Here is a 24,100-nt window from a genome sequence, read left to right as displayed (position 1 = left end):
CTGTATGACAAATTAGAAGATTCAGAGCGACTGCCCTTCCAGTGTCTGTGTCTAATGCGTCTGGAGAGTCCATTCAGTTTATATGTTGACAAACTTTTCCGTCTGTAATCTGTGTGATTATGGGATCTTTTCCATTAGATATACAGCACTGTGCAAAAGTTTTAGGCAGGTGAGAAAAATGCTGTAAACAAAGAATGCTTTCAAAAATTAAAGTGTCAATCTTTTATTTTCTTCAATCAACAAAATGCAGTGAATGAACAAAAGAGAAATCTAAATCAAATCAATATTTGGTGTGACCACCCTTTGCCTTCAAAACAGCATCAATTCTTCCAGGTACACTTGCACACAGTTTTTGAAGGAAGTCAGCTGGCAGACATCTTGGAGAACTAACCGCAGATCTTCTGTGGATGTAGGCTTCCTCACATCCTTCTGTCTTCATGTAGTCCCAGACACACTCGATGATGTTGAGATCAGGGCTCTGTGGGGCCAAACCATCACTACCAGTACTTCTTGTTCTTCTTTATGCTGAAGATGGTTCTTAATGACTTTGGCTGTATGTTTGGGGTCGTTGTCCAGCTGCAGAATACATTTGAAGCCAATAAACAATCATTTATATTTCTGAAAGCATTCTTTGTTTACAGCATTTTTTTCACACCTACCTAAAACCTTTGCACAGTACTGTATGCTGCCAACAACCTCTATCTATTCCTCTTTTGTGGGGAGGTCTGGTTGTAACAAGTGTCTGGTTAGAGCTTTCCTACCAGCTGATATCAGGACACCAAATAAATACTCAGTCAAAATATACATTTCTATTTAAATGAAAATCGGTGTTTCCCAACAAAAAGACATTGAACTGGAACGGTATGTTACTTTGATAACCACGATTAGCTTCATGATTTCCACAGAGCCTCCAACACTCGGACTTCTCTGTTGAAATGTGAACTTTCTGCTTTGGAGTATTAAAAAAAATCTTATTAGGCAATTCCACCCAAATTCTCTCCATGTATAAGAATTTACAGCAGCTAGACTAGTCTTCTTTTGAGATTACAAAATTTCTTTCATGTTCCCATTTATGCTTTATGTTTTCTGTGGATTAAGTTGGGTTTTTTGTATAAACTTGATATAATGCCCCTGTTCTAAAGGGAGTATGTTACTCTTAACATTTCTTTAATCGCTGAGTCATCATTATGCATGTGGTTTTTATAGTTTGGTCAAAGTAGTAGCGTAGCTGAAGATATCTGTAGAAAGTTTGCTTGGAGGGCTTGTAAGTTTTTCAGGGTCGATTTATCTGTTAAAGAATACAGGGTTGTAATACTCTTTGCAATCCAGGTATTAAATCTGCTATCCATCTAGTTAGGTTTAACATCTGATCATGTGCAAACTATTTAAATACCTTCACTTTATCCTGTAGGTTATATTCTTCTCTGACTAAGTTCCACATCTTGATGTAGCTGTTTTTATAGACAGGTTTCCACCATGTGGCTTCAACAAACCACACAGCATTTCAGACGCTGTGCTTTTTGTCTGCTCTGTCCAACTTTTTACAAGCACTTGACAGGTTTTTAAAACCTTGACTGCTGTACCAGCCCACGGTTTATTCAGACTTTCAGTTATGTAACTTTGCAAGATCTCACTTCACTTTTTTTCCTCCTAAAGTTCCTGACAGTATGTGTCTCCTGCAGTCATAAAACAAGATATAATCATCTTCTCACTTCAAAATAGGCTTTTCTGGCTAAAAAATGTTCTTGAGAAAGGGTGCTGGAGCTGGACGAGCTGCACAAGAACTGGTAGAAAGTTGCACTGCATTTCCAGGATTAATCCCACTTGTACAGGTGCCTTATTGAGTTTAAAGTGGTTTACAGGAGATTCCTGATTCGTCCTGTGGAAGTTGCACTTTATTCTCAGCAGAACAAACTCCCACAAATTTAAGTTGTCAAAAGTTTGATTCTTTCTGATCATTTTTAACACATTTCTGGGTTTTTGAAGTCTGTCATATTCGCACAACCTATGTGCTTTAAAGCTGTCTTTGGTGTGTCTCTACTATGGTAAAGCAGGGTTATGAAATACCAAGCTGACTTTACTGTCTGGAGTGATCTGCTCTGTGAAACTTCCATCAAAGCTGTGAACCCATGTATTTTTAGTGGAGAAGAGTGGCGATCCATTTTTGTGAGTCTTCTGAAGTATGCTGTGGCACATGGTGGGCACAATCAGCTTCAGTGGACACAGCACTATCTGGCACAGCTATCCCTGCTGGACTTTTAGTTACATCATTACTTTGAGAGGGGAAAAGTCATTCTATAAAGAGTCCAAGTTCTGCAGAGTTGCTGTGTCTCAATAATTTTTAAAAACTGAATTTTGCACATCTGCATATTATAGTGTTGACAATATCATTTTTATGCATTGCTCATAACTCCATGGTTATGCATCATTTTATCTTTACTTTTTTTTTTACATCTGTTTAACAATGTAAATATTGTTGTCCATGTTTTACCCTAGTGTTGTTGTAGTAGGTGTACAAGATTTTTTTTTTTTTTTTTTTAGAGTATAATTGGCTTTCACATGACCCCTTTGCCGCTTTCCCAGTGGGGAATGTTATTCGAGCCAATCACTCACCATTGTCAGAGGCAGTGTTTCTAGCCTGCAGGGCCCCATGCTCACAAATCTAATCTAGCCATTTAAATGGAGCTTTGCTCTATGCTCCCAGCACATACTGCGTCACAACTGTGTAATTGTCTGGATCTTCTCACAAGATAATTATGCCTCATTTTGCAGAGGCTTGAACAAAGACAAAAACCAGAACGTACTGAAAAAGGAGTGGTAGTTCTCTGCAGGACTTTGAATGTTTTAAAAAGGTTTTGTCCACTCTTTTAAATGACTGATTTTTGATTTTTATCAAACTCCAGACAAACTTGCCAATAGTTCTTAAATGTTTCATATGTTCTGCTAAAATGCCACCATATAATATTTACCTGACTTTAAACAAATTGTCAGATACAGCAGATCAATCCGAGCTGAAAACTTTTCCCTGTAAATGTGTTTGAGCTAACAGCTGACCCTTTACCTCTGCTCTGATTCGACCACAGCGGAGAACCCCTTGGTGTGCTCGGAGGCTCGCTTTAAGTGTCGAAATGGCCGTTGTGTGGACCGCAGCTTCTTGTGTAATGGACAGGACAACTGTCAGGACAACAGTGACGAGGAGATTTGCTTGACTACAGCAGGTAATGGTTTTTTTTTTTAGTATTTAATTTAATTTTTTACTAAATGGAACAACTACTGAGGCATGGAGAATCTAACATACACAGAGGATTATCTGTTTATTCAGCTTCAACACACACCTTTCCTGGTAAAATACAATAAAGCATGATTTGTTTCTGTAAGCACATGAAAATGAAACAGCTTCAGCTAAAAATTGTGAAATTAGAAACATGTAAGAATATCAAACAGTTATAGATTCCATACAGATGTATGATGTATACACAGTGCTACATATAATATTTATGCACGTTCTAAACTCATCTATAATATATATGTATATGTTTCGTGTTCATTATGGATGCATTTTTGGAGTGTAATGTGCAAACGTGTGAACTGCATCTAAGATATGCAAGCACCAGGTTTATTTAATTATCTTATGAACTGCACTGAATCAAATAATAGGAATGTCAAAAATCAAATGATAGCAGCAAACAAATACCAATCAATTTTACACATACCATAATTACCCAGACTAATTGTGTGCTATTTATAATAACCTTTTAGAGTGATGAAAGATAAAAACCCTGTGTCCTGTTGCAGATTTGTTATATGGAAAGTGGAGCTGCACGAGAATTTAAACTTAATCTTGCGTCAGATAATTATTGCAAAGTGGAAAAACAGTATTTAGGCTTTCTGCTTAATTAAAAAATAATCCTATTTAAGCAGCTTAATAGTTCACAAAGTTGTATATTGAGAATATATCGAAGTACCTAAAGTAAATGTACCTCATTATGTGCAGTAACACTTGTTGGATAATAATTACTGATTTATTGATGTGTTTATCTCTTTAATGTTGAAGCTGTTGAAGATTTAATAACCTTTATATTGCATGGGAGCTTGAACTATAATATTGCAATTAATCTTCAAAATGATAAGTAACTACAACTTTAAATAAGTATTGTGGACTACAAAGTATATTATTCGCATCAACATTATAATGGAGTGAAAGCAGAAAGCAACATAGCATGGAAGTACTTAAATAAAGTACATGAAGTACATTAAAGGAATCGTGTAATCTTTTGGTGTTGTGGCTTTTAAAGAGTAAATGTAGTCCAACGGCTTTGGTTCGGGGTGTGCACTGGAGGAGTTAATCGTATACCGAGGGGGGTTGATGCCACCCCATTTCCCCCTTTTGGAAACACCCCTGCATCCATGCACGTATCAATTTCAATACAGTGTATCATTGAATACATTCCATCACATTAACGCATGGATGCACACATGATTACAACTGTGCATGTGTTTCTTTCCTGCAGTTGTTCAGCTCAGTAAAAGCCATGACTTTTTTGGAGAAAACCTTAATATCATTAACACAAGAGTGAGACACACTTTATTTCAGCCTTTCTCTCTCAGTCTTACTCCACCAATACTAATCTCATTAAAGCTGGTCCTTCATAAAAAAAAAGCAATTATTAATTTTAATAATTTTTTCTGTATGCAAGACTAATTCCAAGCACATTTCTGCCTTATCAGAAATATTGGCAGTAAACTTTGCAGCAGATTTCCAAACACGTGGAAGGTTGTAGATTCGCAGTTAAACTGGATAGCAGAGCTGCAGTGTTTAGTCACTCAATATGTCATAAAACTTGATGTTTTGGAGACATCACTTAAGAGATATTCTGCAGTCTGTGCTTTATAACAAAGCCACTGACAGATTAAGCTTTATGCCAAAGAAGACATAAGCTGCTGTGATTTTATTCCCACAACACTGGAAAAAAAAACCCTCACTGTGCCTTTATTTAACAGAGAGACACACACCACAGCATCATTAGTGTAATGTTTGATGGCAATGTGTCGACTTGTAGTGTAATTCAGGTAGTAGCAGGATGATCCCTGATAGTGAGAATGATGCCTTCTGGTACAGAATGCCTTATTCACTGTCAGGTAGCACTTATATCTGGCATTCTTATTTTCCTGGCACAACAGCCAGCTACTGTCAACACCTCACTTGTTCTTCCACTGGCAAGCCTGTGATTTCTGCCAGCAGTCTAATCCTGATGCACGTATAACCACCGGAAACCCAGTGTGGACCTGCTGTCAGGTATTCTTTCATGTTTTAAAAAAAATAAAATAAAAAATCAGTATATAACTGTCCTGCCAGGATGCTGTTGTCATATTGATTTATACTTTGAGAACAAAAGTCTGTCAAAAGTAACACAAACAAAAACAAGCTGAGTGGAAAGTTGAAAACTATCAGCATCTATAGCCCACTACACACTACTGTTATTACCAGGACTGAGTCAGGCAGAAACTTGATTGAAACTCAAGAGGCAAAACATGTCTACTAAACAGGGAGGAGCACTGCAGCAGTCGCACAGCAGCCGTCAAAAAGTTTTGTCCAGCTTTTCCTCAACTGCCACTGCTGACAAAGTACAAGCCGTAGCTGCTGAAGCTAATTATTCTGCCCAATTTTCCTTCAAAAACTATTATTTTCAAGTCAAAATTAATAAGCTGGAGTTGGTCAACTTTTTTCCCACTTTTGTGAAGCCGAATTAATGAATACATTACTATTATTTCTTCTTGCTTGTGTTATGAAAGAGACAGAGCGAAAAGGCAGTCTATCTGTAATTACAAGCCCATCCTCCACAACTCAATGCAAAGGCGCAGAATGCTGAATAGCACTGTATTGTGGTGCAGAAATATTGATCGATATCTGTGTCCACTGCACTCCATTTCCTTGTTGACAAGTGAACAATACCAACTCCACTACTTGCTGGAAGAATCCTGCTGGCTGTAGTTTTGGCTTCTGAAGCATTAGACCTCAGAAAGCATTACTTCACACTGTATGGAGAGTTGCAGTGATCAAACAGAAAACCTAATGGTAGATGATTTTTTTGCTTGTTTGTTTCCAAATGCATTAGAAAGCATTAATCTTTTACAGCTCTGTTACATTATGTCATAAAATGTTCAACTGCATCAATATGGGCTCAGTGAAGATCTATCAAGTGATACATGACTGGGAATTTTGATGGTCCTGAGTGCAATTATTTGGCTCCATTAACTACAGAGAGAAAGTGTTCTGCCTAGAAGCAATTCTATTATAACTGCTGCAATGGTTGACGGAGTGGTTTCTCAAAATGCATCTACCTCTAAACTGTCTGCAGGTGATGGAGTGCCAAGTTTTACCCTTTCCTTATCGCAGAAAACTCCGCCCAAAAAGCTTACATTTTCAGCTATCTAGAGTTTTTGGATTTCACAGAAATGTGTCTGCGCAGCAACTTCTAACCTAAATCTGTTTGGGTATGTTGTTGTATTCCCTCAAGACTTCGTGTCAGCACAGGTTTTATGGTAATATTTGTGTGCATGGAGAGCAAATAACCTAAATGTTCTCGTGTTCATATTTGCTGCTTGAGTCTTGTGTACTGTAGCATTACGTAAAGTGAAAGTGCTAAAAAGTTGTGAGCTTTTTCTTCTTTTGACCCCAGAAAAGGATCAAGGAAGATCAGTTCCATTTTTCGCACACTACTTCGGAAGGAGTGAAAGTATCGCTGTGGTTTGACTCTTGGGATCTCTTTTCCATTTGCACACAGACATTCACAATCAATTCATCACTTTAGAGGACATTTTGTTGTATTAATGTATTAATTTCGTGCAGATTTGCTCGACCCTAAATCATAATCTTCTGCTTGTCTAACCTTAGCTTAACAAAATCCTAACCTTGTGTCTGATAGTCAATCTATTTATTTAAATGTCATAGGGACTTGCTTTCAGTTTCTATAAGGAAGCCCCGACCCCATAATGTGACTATGTAAACACATTTAGGTCCCCACAACAAGAGGATTGCTTGGCCCACACACTCACTTTTACCTTACATTCGACTCTGACTTTGCCTCTCTTTATAATAAGCAAAGACCTGGAGGTGACTGATAAGGCATGCAATATCAGCTCTCAGCCGCTCGACCATACCATCTCCCTCCTCGCTCCATCCTCTTCCTCGCTTCCACTGTTCAACCACTCTTTCTCCTTATTCATAATTACTCGCTTCAGTGTCTCTACACTTGGTTCTTCTGTGTGAATGAGTGTAGTGAGAGATCACCTCCCAAGTCTGTCAGTGGATAGCTCGTGATGGCATTTACCTGCTAGGATTTGGTTATCCTGCCCTGGAGGGGTCAGGCAATGAAATCTACAAAGGCAGCATCATCCTCTCAGCTTTGTTATGCCTCCAGTGTTTTTAGTTCTCATCCGAGTGATTTTAAATGATGTAGCGCAGTTAGGCACTAACAGAGCAGAGCACAGAGCTGCTTTTACTGTTTAATGTTTTATTGGATAGGTAATTGATTTTTCAAATAGCAGAAAGGTGCCAAAGTGGCAGACAATACACAATTCCTATAAATGCATTTGTGCAATCATCGCACAGTGAGATAGGAGGAGTGGGATGGGTCTACTGTAATGGATATCGGAGATAAAGAAATTGAAAGGGGCACCACATAAACATAATATAGTGAACCAGAAATGGAGTCGCAGGAAGCAATGAATAGCAATGGGCAGGAAGATGGAGGTAAGCAAAGAGAGACAGGCGATTTGGCAGAGAAAGGAAGGGATTTGGATAAAAGTGAGTGAGGGGTAGCGATAAGCTCGAGAGGATGAGAGCAGCATCTATCACGTCGGGCCCTGAGGCCGACCGGTACAACTCTGGAAACAGAAATGACTTGAAAGCTGGTTTTCCACAGCTGAGCTTCGCTTTGCTCTCCCCAGTCCTCCCTTCTTCTTACAGCAGAGGATAGAGTGCAGTCAATGTTTGTGCATGTTTGCATCTGAAACAAACTTTTATTGAAACACTGCTGCAGGGCATACAGGACATACAGGTCCAGATGTTGGGGGAGCCCTTACTGAGAACAAGAGAGTCTCTCTCTCTGCATATCCAAAAGAGCATGTGCATGAGTGGATAAGCACACACACAGAGCTACAGTGTGTCAGAAGCTGGTTGTTCTGCATATTTGATGTGAAAAATAATGCTGTCAGGACACATAAAACTTTCTGAAGGTCGCGGCACTTGACAAGTTAAAGGACTCAGAACAAAAGTGATGAGCACAGCTCCATTCACTGCAGCTGACCTGTTTTAAAAACTGGAGATTGCCCTTAGAGGTTTTTAAGAAAAGCAGTTGAAACACTCACATCAGCGTCGTTACACGTTAATTAACACAAGTAGACAGAGTATCAGATGGCGTGGAGACTGTCGAAAAGTGTGATAATGATTAAAACTCACACCTCCCCCATCTCAAAGACAATTCATCTTGTCCTTTTTTAATTAAGTTTAGAAGCGAGAAACAGGGAGGGGAAATGATGTAAAGGTAGAAACAGAAGGGCCAGGGGATGATTTGAGGGCTTCAAAAACCTCTCAGCTGGCTTTGTGCATTTCTGAAGATAAGGCATGCTTTGTAGAGTCACAGCCATCAAAGAATTGTTTTTTTGCCTGTTGTGTTTTCATACACAAAAAACTGTGTGAAGCTCTAAAACCCTGCATTAAGTTTAGCATAAGCTTTCAAATTTGCATGAGTAAGATTTATGCCCTCTCTGCTGCCTCTCCCCTAGACTACATTTGTTTTAATATCAGGGCAATAATTGGGCAAATAATAAATCTTTAAACTCTTGAAGACTGCACAAACACTTTGAAAGCCTCACAACAGTAATTGAGTTCCTTCTTTGAACAAAAGGGGTGACATCGGGTCTGAATACCGAAACTCTTTAAATATGTTGCCATTCAGATTGCGTCATAGAATACATTGACATTGTTTGCAAGATAGAGCCAGTTACATGTGCATTGCAATTGTAGCTATTTATAGTATTATTGACACAAGTGTGTCTTGCATCATCGTTAAAATTAGGGAATTACACCCAAGGGTAGACCTTTGTTTATTGTGTGTCGTATAGTATACTTATTTGGCTATGTTCAGACCCCAGTAGAAACAAGCAATAAATAAGCCAACTGAATATGTCTCATTAAAAACACTGTGCAGCTTGTGCAGGGACCTGAAAACTGCACTGTCCTAATATACATGTTTTTCATCATTATGGTCTTTACTAATGTCTCCTTAGGAGGAATCATTGGCTGCAGGTCCCCAGAGAGCTGTCAGTCAGAGTGAGACACTGAGCACCGAGCTGACGTGTAACATTAATCTGCTACATGAGTACACTGTCAAAACATTGGCAGCTAGCATCACCCCTGACCCTGACTGGTTTGATGAAAATTAGCCCACCCATAAAACACGATCCAAGATCTGTAAAAATTAAACTGAATCACAGTTTTTTTTTAGATAACTCGACTGTGTTTAATTAAATCTGCCAGTTTCTTTTGTACATTTCGATAAGCCTCTCAGTGAGAATCACTTGTTTTCAGTGCTTGTCAGAGGAATTTGGTGTATTCCAAAAACACCTGTCCAACTAAAACACTAATATGCTAAAAAGCTTCATTTTGGCCACCACGGCACATGTCCACAAACCCTTTTCAATCCACACCGGTAGTACAATAAGCAGTTTTAACCTTCTAGCTGGTATAGTGAGCACGCTCTCTGAGAAGTCAAATCCCTCATTTTAAACTCCAGGGATGCTCCCCTCCCACAGAGAGTAATCTGCAGCTTTCTATTTGTTATATCCTCCTAAGGCTGTGTAAGAACTTCTAGATAGATCCACTAGCACTGCATCTGCTATTTTGCATAAGCACTGTGTATTCAACAACCTGTCTTCACAGCCTTGTCATTTACTGGGCCAATAAACACTAGCAATTCAAATAGGGCTGTATATACAGTGACTGTGTTCTGACACTTGGCAGTAACTCCAGCCTCCCCAATAACAGTGCCTGTAAATTAGACATTAATATACAGTGTCAGCCTGATATATAAAGAACAAAGAATGGCAGAGTGATTAAAAGTCCCTGAGCCTCTATTCACTATTGGTATCCTTTTAGTCTGCTAATAGCTTCTCAAACAGCTACATCCTCCCCCCACTGACTGCTGCTTGACTTTGGCCCCAAATAATATAGGCACTATAGATTAAAATGAAAAGTTAGTCCATGGGCATTTTTGTGGTAGAGACGTATATGACGCTGAGATGTTGGTCTGTTCATGCCCTTCATCAGCAGAGCTCAGAGAGCCCGCAGAGATAGAAAGGTGTGGGAGGGAGCATGAAATAGTGTAGGGGAATATAATGGCAGTAGACTGAGGTGTGGGAGTGGAATGTAATAGTGCCAGTTCATCAGAGCCAACGCACACTTGACAGGCACAAATAGGAGAGGTTGCACATGTCACCGCCCATGGTTTTCAGCTTTGGAAAAGTTTCAGGTTTTTGCTTTTGGTAGCTTAAAGTGATCACAAAGCAATTCAAAGAGACTCTCAGCTCTTGGTCTGCAAGAAAGGAAGGCCAAGCAGTTGGCAAGATGCTGTTAGTTTGATCCTGCCACCAACAGCTAAGGCAATGCAGCTTCCTGTTTCCTTGTTTTTTAAGTCTGTCTGGATATTGTAATAGTAGGAGTTTTGTTTTGTGGAACTGAATATGCAGTCGTGTGCATTCTATTTAAAGTATGTGCTTTTATTTTATTTTAAACTGAAAGTATGTGCTTTTGTTTCATCGTTTTGGCATCCATTCCCACCCTCTCCCTCTCACCAAGGCTAACTGTCAGTTCCAGGCTTCTGTTGCTTAAGGGCCTCGTTGCCATTGCACAGGGGGTCACTCCCGGGACCAGAGTCTGTATGAATCATCCCTGTCCTTGAATCAGGATCAGTCAAGCGTCGCTGTTCAGGCTGCTGTAAATTAGCAACCTTTCCCTCCTAAACCAATCCTTATTCTGTCACCATGGTGATGCCGGTCAAGTGATGACCTGCAACCACTGAGTAGTGGAGGAATTTCACTCTGAACAAAAGCTCTACTGTTGGTGTTTGGTGGAGCTGTACTTTTTCATCTAATTTTGCAATACAATGAACCAAAAGTGTAAAAAAAAAAAAACAGAGTTGGACATTAGTGAATCTGCGAATATTCAAGAAACTAAGACAGGGCAGCCAACGAGGGTCTGTGTGTTTTTCGGACATTTTATTTTATATTAAATTAAAATGGTATCAGACAGTGTATATATAAACATTAATACGTATTCATGTGCTGTTTTTTTCTTGGAATTAATGTGATCCAGTGAAGGGCATTTCCAAGGACTTATTGGTAACATACCAAATCATTTGCACAGATTAGCAGAGAAAGAGCATAATAGGATGCAGCCAAACAGGAAAAGAGGTGGAGTGTCAGTAATGGAAATAAACTGCCTGATATAGAGGAAGTAGATGTCAGGAAAGTAGACTGTGTATGACACGTATAGAACTACAGTAGCCTTTGTAACATCACCCATTATTTTGGAAACTTCTATTTTGAATGCTTGTTCTTTTGATTGCTGTTGGTTATTTTCCAGAGAAGTGCACTCTACTGATTAACATTTAACGTGAGGGCTAATGGTATTCCTGTTCCTCTGTTGAGCAGTGCAGAAGCTGGCATTGGGATTGATGGATAAATCTTGGTGTGATTTATGAGGATGACTTTCTAGTTCAGATGTCTTACACAGGAAATTAATTTTATTTTCTTTCTTTTTGTATGAGAGTTGATTTTGACAAAGTAGTAGGTAGAGATCAAAATTACCTAAGTCTGTAATTGGAGTCCTAATACACGAAGTTTGTTCTTGTCTGTGCATGTGTTGTCTGACTGCATGGGATGCGTCGCTTTACTTTTATATTGGATGTGGTTTGCATGAAAGTAAAGGAGAAAATCCAACCCATCTATGCCTTCTTCTGATTTGAATTTTTTTATATATTTGAACATTTGAATTAATGGTTGCTAATTATATATCAGATGAATTATTTTACCAATAGATTTTAAGTGTATGTGAGGATGCTACTCTTCTATAAAAGTGTCCTGGCTTGATGAGTCAAAAGAAAGTCCAAGGTTTTTGCTAAGGGCACAAGTGTTAAGTCCCTCGCAGAGCCGGATCGATGGCTGATGTACAATGGCCAAAAGACTTGGAATAGTGGTGAGTGACCGAATACTGAAAAAATACTTAAGTGACACCATAAAATGTAAAATACCCAAAAGGGACAAAAACCAAGCGAATTTGCGTGCTGATTTATGCTTCAACGAGCATCACATTTACATTACAGTAAGTTAAACCTGGCCTCAACTGCCAGATTTCCCTGCTTCAGCGACACTTGGCTTGAAATACGTGCCCCTTTCCTGTATGGCCCCTCACACTCAAAGACTGGCTGACAGCACAATGAAAAGTATGTGGTGCTTCAATGAGGCCCGCTCTTTTCCTCTCCGTCTCTGCATATGAATCATTTAAGTAATTTACAGTACCTTTCACAGTACACTAGCTTTTTTTTTTTTCTAGAAAATATACCTGCCTAGTCTGCAAACTTTTTTTTTGTGCAATATGGCATCAAAGAAAAAGTCCAAGAGGTGTTGAAGCTGAACTAAAGCTAAATGGTGAATGCTCATTTGTCATTTTGCTCAAGTCCTCAATAGCTGTAAAGTGGTGGCAGATAATTTCACTACTTCTTTGGGAAACTTTAAACATTATTAACGAAGTCCCTAATAAGTTCACTGTGCAGCAGAGAGAACTTAAAAGGAAAATATAATCACTTCTTGTTTTTGATTTCGCTTAGAAATGTTCCCTGCACTTTATTTCTCTGTTCATCCTTTTGTGGCCGAGTAAAAACGCTGTTCTAACATTTCAGAACTGCATTCATTTGAATTGAAAATGGAGAAAAGGATAAGATTTTAGCGAAGAGGCGGACTGAATAGGATTTCAGTCATTTGGATATAACTTTGATGAATTTTGGAAAAAAATGTCAAGATTGTTGAGTGTCTAGAGCTCAATTTAATTTCCCCGGCACAACCATATTTCTCTAGGCATGTCTAATGCACTCATCCATAAGTAGCAGAGCCTCTTAGTAATGTTACAGGTTTAGTCTGTGGGAGTGAATCATTGGGGGATCCTCATAGATCTATAGGGCTGAAAAAGCCTTGGTTAGAGTTAAATAGTTAAATAAAAAAGTATGAACTGAACTATAAATCGGAGCAGACAAACCTCCAGCAGCTGTCAATTTTCCAGTCATTATTTAGGTTCTGAACACTCTGATGCCTTACCATGATTCTCTGATGTGCATTTATTTATTGTTTAGTGAGACAGTCACGGATCGAGTGTTAATTACTAAGTGGCAGCATTATCCGGTTTGCAGCTATCACAAGTACACAGACAGGGCATTATTGAGTGACGAATTGGGGCCAGCTAGCTCTCACTGTAATTAATGGGCTGGGTTATTTCCTGTAAATGCATTTTCTGCCAGCACTGTAAAAGCGCATTGTCTCATGATATGGTTGTACTTAAGGCGCTGCTGAAATGACACAGGGCCTCAACAGTTACAAAGGTGTGATAGGCTGCAGATGTGTGTTTGGGTGGTGATGTAAGTGCTCGAATGCGTGTTTGGCTTGAATGCATTTGTTGGGGAAATGCGAAATGAAAGGGCAAGGGCTTAAGTGGAACGAGGGAAAAGAAGAGTGCCCTGGAGAGAAAGAAAAGAGGGATTGCATGTCAGTGTGAGAAATAGAAATGTGAGAGGATGGTGAGGGGAGGCAAGGGGGTAGAATATGGCATGGAGGGGGGGGGAAGCAAAACGTGTGAAGACGATGAAGCGGAAGAGAGAAGGAAAGCATAGGGAAGGAGAGAGTGATACAGGGTTGGAGGGGAGCTGATGGAGATGAGGGATTTGGGAGAGTGGCAAAGCCATTGGGGGGGGGGGAAGATAAAACCCTCTGGATTCATTGTATGAAGAGACAAGGAATCATGCAGAAGGACAGAGAAGCAGAGGGAAGTGGAAACCGTAAATCGGGAAAGGGCCCGTGGGTGCTAGTAGAAAGAGAAAAAACATCAGGGAGTGTTAAGAAAGGAACTGACTGGAAAAGATTAGAAAGAAAGTAGGAAACAAGATATCTGCAGAAAGGGGAACAAGCAGACAGAAACCTGAGAGACAGGTGCAGGAAGTAAAGGTAAAAGCAGAACAGAGAGAGGTGCGGGGGAAAGGGAAACGACTAAGTCAGGTGAGCGGATTGAAGACGAGCATGAGTGGTGAGGAGGGAATGAAACAAAGCGGGGTAGAAAGAGGAGAAAAAAAGACTCAGGAAAGGATTGAAACGGTAAAGAGAATGGCGGTTCAATGATGACAGGAGAGTTAGAGAAGGAGAGAATGGAGAAAATAACATTTTCAAATGGGTCATATTTGAATCAGAGGGCTTGGATTAGTCCCTGTATGCAAAATTGGTCTCATTTATGGTAATTACTGAGATTCTGAACCATTTTCTTTTTGTTATTGTTATCTAGCCACTTTTTCTGACTCATCCTGCTCATGTGCCATTAGTCTCCCATCCACTTTTTTTCAAGTCTATAGCATTTGCCTCTCATCTCCGCTCTTTTCACATAACGTGTTTTTACAGTTTCACTTCCTCCTGCCCAGTGTCTTGACTCCACTCATCACAGGCTTTCTCCCCTCCTCTATTCTCTACTCTGCCCTCCCCTGGCAGTCTGTGGTCACTTTGTTCACATGCACAAGGCTTAAATTGAAGGCTCGAGATCATAATGCTTCTTGGTTCCTGCTGTGTTTTTTATGTTTTTATCATCCTAACACCCAACTTCGTATTTTTTTTCGGTCTTCCACCCTCTCACACACACATTTTTTTTCTCTTGGTGTTGTTCTCATTGTTTTATGTTGCCATAAGGCCACCCAAAGGGCAGAGCCATAAACACCCTATGCTGGAGTTAAAGAGAGCCTGGATACAGGGACAGAAAAGGAGCAACACATATAGTGAATTATAGTGACAGATTGTTTTGTTGTCTTGCACTTTTGGTCATTCTTCTAAGCAGCTATTCTTGATAGAAGCAATGTGTAAAAAAGTGAGCATAAGTGTGCCTGCTGGATATATACATGCAAATCTGTGTGTATTCTGAGTGAGTACATTAAAGGTATTTATGGCTTGTTACAATAATGGAAATGGGTCAGAAGAGGAGAGCCATGGGGTCAGAGTAGCCATCTGGACACAAGCTGCAGTCTGATCAACCTCAGCCTTGTCAACTGGATAGATGTATTTACTTTCCTGAAATGTTTTATAGGTGATATTTTAAGTGTTGTCAGTGTAAAAGAACTGACGATTATAATCAGTTATAAAACAGAACAGTACAATACAGAGAGAGGTTTTTTTTGACTGTTTTGTGGGTGGTGTAGGTGTGGTGAATCTAAATTGAACATATGTGTGAATGTGAGTGCGGATGGTTGTCTGCCTCACTGTGTTTGCCCTGCGACAGACTGGCGATCTCTCCAGGGTGTACCCCGCCTTTTTGGTACTTGGGATAGGCTCCAGCCTCCCTGTGACCCTGATAAGGATAAGAGGATGGATGGATGAATGCATGTTTTGCTTTTTTAACATTACTGCCGACTGATATTTCAGTGTGGCAGACTTTAGTAGCTATTTATCCTGTTTATCCGCATTTATAATGACCAGTGAATGAAATTTTTAAAAGGTAAAGAAAAAGTGGGAGAAACACCCTTCAGCCATGTTATGAGTGTGGAGATTCACTCAACATCACTGGCAGCACATGTTTGGAACTCAACAAACAAGCATGTAAATGAGTAACTGATGACTTATTGTAACAAGTTAGTCCCTATACTTTTAACTTGTACGTGGGGAAGTGAGTGTACGAGGAGTGTATGTAACTCTCTGGACATGGGTAAGTACGGTATGTGTTTGTGAATGCTGTGATCCACTAGGAATATAGGGATTTGAAGTAAGTAGGCACTTCAGTTGTTTGTAGATTGAGGTTATAGTGTTGCAGTATTGCATTTTACAACACTAGCATGCTGGATAAGTACTGAACATAACACAACCTACAAGTGGCTGCTTATGCCTGGGATTACCAGAATATTTACCAGAGTTGGACTTTTGCCCCCTATGAGAAATTTGCGCATCACTTCCATCATGATGTGTTTGTTCCAAAAGGAGCCTCACTTAAATCTTTTAATTACAAAGAACTATTTCTTCTTCTCCAAACCATGAGATTGTTTCATTGTGAAAAATATCTGCCTTTAAAAGGTTTATATGAGATGAAAAACCACACACTTGGTCTGGTGCAAATGTTGAACTTTTATTGCCGCTAACGAGGATCTCAAAGGAGCTATAGTGTGTGGTTATTTACTTTTTTAATTATGAAACTCTTTCTAAACACCTTTTCTTTCCATGCACTGTGCTGCAGGCAATTTCCTAGTATACTATCCACAATAGATGTTAATGTTTAGACCAACTGAGTGCATTCCTGAGGGATGGCTTTCGAGTGATGTTTTATAGTTGCTAGCCTAGTTTCTCAAAGCAGTTTCTTCCATCTCTGTCAGTCTACTGGGAAACGTTTTAGCAGTGTTAGCATAGAAATATCTCAGGCCTATGATATTCTTTGATTTCTATTGTTTCTAAGGTTTTTTTTCCTCATAAGTCTCTTGAAACAAACCTCTTCTAACTAGCAGGAGTTCATTTCCATGCAGAAGCAAATATATTGTTAATTTACCTTTTGGCAAGCACTGTTATGTTTTGTTTTTAAATTCACATTACACCCAGTCGTTTTTAATGATAGAAATTCTGCACCTGCCTATATACCAGCTTTAATTTCATTTGTGTGTTCTGTTTTATCTTTTTTTATCTCTAAAAACTTTAATGCAATGCAAGTAATACAAAATCCACATGCAAAATGGAAATAAAACTAATTATTGTTGGAAAAGGCTGAATGAAATTAGTGAGACGGCTTGAGGGAGATGTTGAACGTGAAAAACAGTACGGTACAAAATATTCAGGAAAACACATTTGCTTTGTGAAGTGGCATTAATATTCCAAAGTATCAAACTGATTGATGCCTGCCAGTACACATTTGAAGTTATTTTTAGTGGACAGACAGACAAGTGCGTCAGCACTACATAGCTTTAGCATGCAGAAAGGAATTGGGACACAGCTGTAGTCATGTTTGTATCTGCACAATTGGGCCTCAGCACACAAGCAATCCACAACATGCTTCATGATCACCCTGCCTAACCATATCATATGACTCCCTCAGGGATGGATGATGCAAACCTTAAAACTGCATTATTAATTTGATGCGCATAACATAGACTCTGCTGCACAGTGCGCGACAGTTTGATGTGTGGTCTGCCTCAGCTGCGGTTGTGTGGGAGAGAGATGCCATTTATATGTTGTAGAATAAGTGCGTGCATGCCTGAGCCCAGTGCTGATAGATGGGATCATGGGCAAACATGTGTTATTTCAGAATAATTAATTACAGGGTAAAACCAGTGGATGTGTGAGTGCACAAATGGGGATCAATAACGTTGGAAATGATGCTCCTGTGTGTGTGTTAACATATTTGCCTGGCGGTTGTTGTTGTAGGTTAATGTGGATGTCTAACTCACTTGAGGCTCTTGCTGAGAATAAGGTGTATAAAAGATTAGCAGGCCTAAAGACATGAAGTTGAATTGTATGATATGGACTGGGAAACGTGTAAGGGATATCTTCATAGCCATGTTTAAGGGAGAGAATCAAATGAAATACACATGGGTCTTTTCATGAGCAAGCAAAAGAAAGAATCTTGTCAAAGCAGATGGACAAAAACATGGGAAAGAATTGGCAAAAGATGTTAAATAAAATCTCCTTTTCACTTACAAACGTTAAACTCACACTGAGTTCTCCTGCTTCAGTTTAGTCAATAAGCCACAGGGCTTTTGTGCATGCTTACATATACTGTATAATGGACTGCATAATTCATTTTATAAGGATTGATTTTAATTAGCTGTGAGGTGGATTTTTTTGTTTTCTTATTTTCTGTTTTCTTTTTTAAATGAAGCCATAGTGTCGTAATTAGTCAGCATAGGAGGTTACACAGAACACCGTTCAGCGTGTCTTCACAACTGACCGACCACTGCTTTCAGTCTTCTTTGTTCTTAAAGAAGATGTCAGTCAGCTATTTCCAACTGTGCTTTTTGCTTGATATTCAAAAACATGCAAATGGGTGTGCAGGGAAAGAAAAGAGGAGCGAGTGAGAGGGAGAGCGAGGCAAGAAAAACTAAGATGCAATAATAGATAGGGACTGTGCAAAAACCACACAGAGATGGTGACATACTTAGCGCATATTCTAGTGAGACAAATCAAATTTCTGTTGGGAATTTTTTCCCTCCTGCATTTTCATCAGCACAGCTCCTCATTATTTGTTCAGACCGCATACTGTGCATGACTTGCTTTCTTCACATATTGCTTCAGCTTGCTTTGCCATACATAAAGGGTCAAGCACTTATCTCAGAAAGCACACAGGGACCGGTCTTCCCTTAAGCAGTATCCCTCAATCACTCCACGCTTCTTCGACTCTAACCATCACATTTAGAGTGCATGTGCACGAGCTGCATAACTGACCATAATGCTTCATTTCTTATCACTGAAACAGAGGCCAGTGATTCCACTCTAGAGAAAGATATGAATAGGAGCCATAGACCTTCACTAGTGGGCTGTGTTGTTCTGTTGTTAGACTTTGATAAAACACGCAGGGGCTCCTTACGCTTCCATTAGCCTGACCAGACCTATTGTTAAAGGAGAGGGGATTAAATGGTAGAATGGGCATCATGGGGTTTTGTTCTGTTTCTTAAGCAGCAGAAGAATAGGACAGAAGTGTACATAAGGGAGGGCTGGCAGTGTATCAGGGTGATGATGATTTGTGTATGTGTGCATGTGTGTGCCTGAAAAAGACCATGTTATCGTGTCTATATATCTGTCGTGTGTGTGCGTGCGTGCATGCGTGTGTGTGTGTTATGAATGCAGGTTTTATCCCATTTTATCTGAACCCAGCTCATAAACTTCCCTGCACACTTATCTTCACTCTGAGCTCCGACTTATTGTAGCACAGCCCGGCAGAATAAATTGGGACCGTTGTGTGTATCTTTAACAATTTTGAGCAGGCTCACCCCATGCTGGAATTTGACATTGAATGGCCTGTAGTTTTGTTGCATGCAAACAGAAACAAAGACACTTGGAACAAAGTAAAGTTTTTCGTGTGGAATTTAGTTCAAAGGAAAAGTCTTGTTTCTTCACTGTTCTTTGTTGAAAGATTGCCAGATAACTTTAATCCTTTGTGCTTATTAATATGAGTGTTTGGGATAGTGAGCAGAGTTTTCTTGAGCGCACTGTTTGTTTCCCAGTTGCGAGTGCTGCAGAATTTAGAATTAGATAAAACTTGCTTTGTTTCAGCCTGTGTTAAGTATTCTATAGAACTAGTGGTGGGAATGATAAAGTAACTTCAGTATAGTATAATACCGTTGTGTTACATTGCCCACAATAATGATGACATTGTGATACAGCAATTTATTTTGCAGCACCTGAATTATCTATATTGTCTGTGCAATTGAAGAAAACAAATGGCTATCAAAAACAAAAAGCAGGAATAATTATTTAATAACTGCGTTATGGTATCGGAGTACATGTGTTATCAGTGTTGAAGAAAATTGATGGATCGACAAAATATTACTATATTAATATTTTGTCCCATTTTTTTCATGTTTAAATATAACACAGGCTCTTCATACATTACCTTTCATATGTAGAAAGGGGAATGTTATTTTCTCCCAGGTCACTCTCTTATACTCTAATACTTATACTTAAAATACACATTGGCTCTGTGTTTGTTAAATGATGACATACTAACGCTGCTTCTGTGTCCAACATCCTATTGCTTTCGTTAAGGGTGTTATCTTGTTTACAAGAAGGAAACTTGCAAGGCTAATTTCCTGCTGACTTCTAAGTCTGTTCAATTGTTAAATATATTGGTTTATTTTAATTAAAACATTTATTTTAAATCCTTATAACATACCTCAGTCCACGGGCTTGCGGTTTGTCAGACACCACATATTTAAAACTTCTGAAAATGAACACTTTAAGGCTAGCTAAGGTACTTGAAACTTAGGGCCAGGTATTTTTCATAGAGTCATCGAAACAATCTACCAGCATATGTTCTCTTGACAAATGTTTGGTCCATTTTCAGTGTCTTTTCGCTCAGATATGATTGCATTTGTCTCTGCTCATCGGGAACCCTCACAAGTTAGCATTCATCTTACTCTGCTAATGTGTTTATATTATGCTAACTATAGCTCTGTAGGTAGCCACCACGTAGCACCTCATGTTATGACAGTTAGCCCAACTTCAACCCTACAACCTGCTGTTTAGTTTTCTGCCTTCATTTATGTCCAGAGTGATAGCAGAGCTGTCATTTTAATTTTTTAAGAATCCCTCAGTCAAAACATGTTATTTCATCTGTAGAAGACAGCTAGTGAGCTAGCTTCCTGCTGACTTCTAAGACTGTTAAACCCTAAATCATCTTTTTCGTGGATGCCATGATTTTAAACTTTATTGTAACACCTGGGGAAAAAAGCAGCCACACTGATTATTTTTATTGAAGATGAAACAATTTGAGCAGTTTCTAAATCACAGTGTTTGTTTGAGTTTGGAACCCGAAGAGTTTGGACCCAAAAATGGCTAACGACATCGGGTGGATTCTTTACAGAATCTATACAGATGTGCACAGAGCCCCTCTGTGTGTCATTATTTCACCGTGGATACTATAAGCTGCACAGGAGCAACCATTTAACCTGCTTTGATCTTAAGTGTAGACCTGCCAGTTACCAGGGCACTTTGGGAGTAGCTCAGGAGGTGAACCTGTGAGTGGCAGCCTCTGAATGATTAATGACTTCACTGCCACTTATATGATCAATAAAATTGACATCTACACTAGAAACATGCTCACTCAACTTAAAACAAGTAGCAATAACCATTCCCTTGTTTGATTACAGCAGTGTGTGGATGTGGGGACAGCTCCCCTTGGAGAGTCAAATAAGCAGTAGCAGTCTTAACTGCAGGCTTTTACAAAAGGATATTGTGACAGTTCTGACAGCTATTGTATATACCTTAACAGCAGGTTTATATTGTTAAATGTTTTTCCCACCACTAGTTACTGTGGATCATTTTTGTAAGGATGACAGCTTTTCAGGTTGTTGTCCTAGCTAAGCAAGAGTGTTCAAGAGTGTTGTGATATTAGAAACACATAACACTCATATTGCCTTCTTACATAGTTGGCTTTTGTTCCCTAAAAATGATAATGGATATGATTATGAGAAATGATTATAATCTAGGGGACATCACATAAATGCTAGTGCATGATTCCTGTTCAGCTGGGGACACGCCTCTTCTTACCACACTTCTTTCTTGTTTCCTTGTTTGACGCAGTCCTAACGGGGGTTTAATTGCACCAGACATTTATATGAAGAAACCTAACACCTAGATGCTTCTCCAGTTCCACATGTCTCCATAAATGCCTCTCAAAAGCAGAGCACACAATGACCATGAAGGAAACAGAATGAGCAAGAAAGAAAAAATCATTTCCTCTGATTAGAAAAAAATCTTACTTCTTTTTAAAATGAATGACTTTAAAAATCATCAGTCACCAATGTATTACTTTTAAATAGATTTTTTTTTCAGATGCTTCTGAGAAAGGATGCACATTTAATCACGTCTGTTTATTTATTAAGCTGGAACATGGAGATCCGAATGCTTTGAAGAGCCATGAAATAAGTCTGACTGACAGTGAAACTTAAATTAATGGTGAAGAGAACAAAAGATTTGAGAGATACTGACACAAGAATGGAGAATCAACATCATAGATAAGAGTGTGTACAGTGAGAACAGAGAACATGTGGGATGTACTGAGCAGTCCTCGCTTCTGTGCTAACCAGTTATTAGAAGACTTGTCCCGTTACAGAAAAAAATATATTGTTGCTGCTGCCAGACTGTCAGTAATTGGACTTTGGTTGAAATTGTTTTTTTCCTGTGCTGTGTGGCTCTAAAACTGTCACTTTTTAATCCAAATAGTCACACGATAGCATCATTTGCAGATCAACTCAGCCTAATCCTCCCTGGCATCAGACACTGCCTTTTATTGTTTTTTGGGCACTTTTGTGAGATGACCTTGTAAAAAAAATATATATATATATTCCACATTAAATTAGAAGCTAATTGTAACAGAAATAAACTGTAGCTAAGCTAAAAGTGCTTTACTAAAATGTTACTGTTTTACAGTATGGTTTACATCCCACTCTCTGCTAGGACTTAATTTCTCCGTATTTTAGTTTTCTTTCATGAATCACAGATTAAATTCTCAATTTACGATTTCTGTTTCTCTGAATGATAACATTTAAGTTATCTGGCCTCTTACTGTATTATAATAATAATGGTGAATCCCACCCCTGAACATCCACAAACACACCTGAGTATCTCCAGCCCTATCACTCATGTCCATCACATCTAGGATTCGTGGTCATGCCTGTGAGGCATCTGAGTTTGCTTTGTGTCCATTCTCAGGCTGGCCTCCGCCCCTCCGCTCTTTCTTAACTCACCTTATGGCCCCAAAGAACAGTTGCCATGGAGACCATGCCCGTCAGGTTCTGGTGGGACGGGCTTGTAGTCAAAGCCTCTCAACGATCTTGAGCAACCTCTCACCCTCCCCATTCTTCTTCTTCCTGCAGGAAAAAAAAATCAAATAAATAATAGCCGTTCAACAACCACGCCACTCCACTGAAAGGTTTTCTGTAAAAACGAAGAGTTGAAGCTCCCACGTGCAAGCTTCTTTTTCAACATGTTACAAAAAGAAAGATGAGTGGCACATTTTTGTTGCTGCTGCTGTGAGATATACAGTCAACAGTGACTCACAGCCCATCTTTTTTGTCTTCTTTTTTTTTTTTTGATAAACATACCTGAGAGTACTTCACCACTCTGCTTGAGTGGCTACTCTTTTGTCTCACTTCTCATGGCTCTCCTGTTATCCCTCAATAGCAGCAACATTTAATAGTTTGCATTGTACACTGAAGTGGTGAAAGCCTTTAAATTATTTAAAGAATTTGCTTGTTTGTTCTTTTTTTCAGTTTCCCTTTTTTCTTTTTTCTTGTTTAAACTTAACTAGCTCCAAACAAAACACAGCCATGGTTAGATGAGAAATTTACTTTTTGAAGTTAATAACTGATAATCCCACAGCTGACCAATTACAGTTTGTTCCATACTTATGCTTGAATATATATGCAAAAACCAAAAAATACATGTATAGTTTACCACCTTAGCTGAAAAAGATGCTGCTACTTATCTGTAAATATGGGATATAATTATTCCCTACCAATGCAGAGCTCTCTTACTCTCTGAATTGCCTTGTATAATACATCAATATATTAAATCGTCCTATGTAATTTGCACTGATTAAAGCAAACTTCCTCACCTTTCTAGTCAGTCCTTCCCCTCTGTCCTTGTACTGTGTTCTTCTTTCTTTACATCTGTGGATGGTTTCCAGATGCCGGAGCCATCCATTAACTCTAACCCACCTCCCCTCCACTCTTCTTGCCGCCCACGGTAAGCTCTGACAGAGTGTTATGGGGGGGCAGGTGGGGGGGTCTGATAGTGGCAAGCAATGGAGCGAACAAGTTATTACAGGACAGGCAAATAGAGGCCCGATGAAGCATGAAAACCTTCCTTCCCTAAAGCACCACTCATACATATACACACAAACACACACACATGTACAGACTGAAGAATATACAGACAGATGGAAGGAAAGAAATAGGATAGACGTACAAAAACACATGCAAGCACAAATATAGATGTTACTTTTCACTGCTCTCTTCCACAAAAACAAAAAGAGGTGAGAAAGAAAGACTGGCAGGCCTATACACATGCATACACACAGCCTGTCCTTAATTCACGCTTTCTCTAC

At 39.2% G+C, this 24,100-nt stretch overlaps 1 protein-coding gene and 1 long non-coding RNA gene across 3 annotated transcripts in view; one reads left to right on the top strand and one right to left on the bottom strand.

The window, feature by feature from the left end:
- ldlrad3 (low density lipoprotein receptor class A domain containing 3) overlaps nt 1–24,100 on the top strand; it is a 95,527-nt gene that overhangs the window by 57,519 nt on the left and 13,908 nt on the right. For both annotated transcript variants that reach the window (XM_084932998.1, XM_084932997.1), the window contains one exon: nt 3,084–3,218. In XM_084932998.1, the coding sequence (XP_084789124.1) occupies nt 3,084–3,218 (135 nt within the window). The remainder of the gene's footprint in view (nt 1–3,083; nt 3,219–24,100) is intronic.
- Nucleotides 337–24,068, bottom strand: LOC146382383 (uncharacterized). The gene is made up of 3 exons (XR_014800641.1): nt 23,609–24,068; nt 22,740–22,862; nt 337–576 (listed from the first exon to the last, which is right to left on the bottom strand). It is a non-coding gene; the product is annotated as an uncharacterized LOC146382383 (long non-coding RNA).

Source organism: Perissodus microlepis, chromosome 7 (genome assembly GCF_051167445.1).
Source record: "Perissodus microlepis isolate ML-2025 ecotype Zambia chromosome 7, ASM5116744v1, whole genome shotgun sequence".
In the NCBI taxonomy this organism is placed as follows: Eukaryota; Metazoa; Chordata; class Actinopteri; order Cichliformes; family Cichlidae; genus Perissodus; species Perissodus microlepis.
This window is presented reverse-complemented; position numbering and strand designations above follow the sequence as displayed.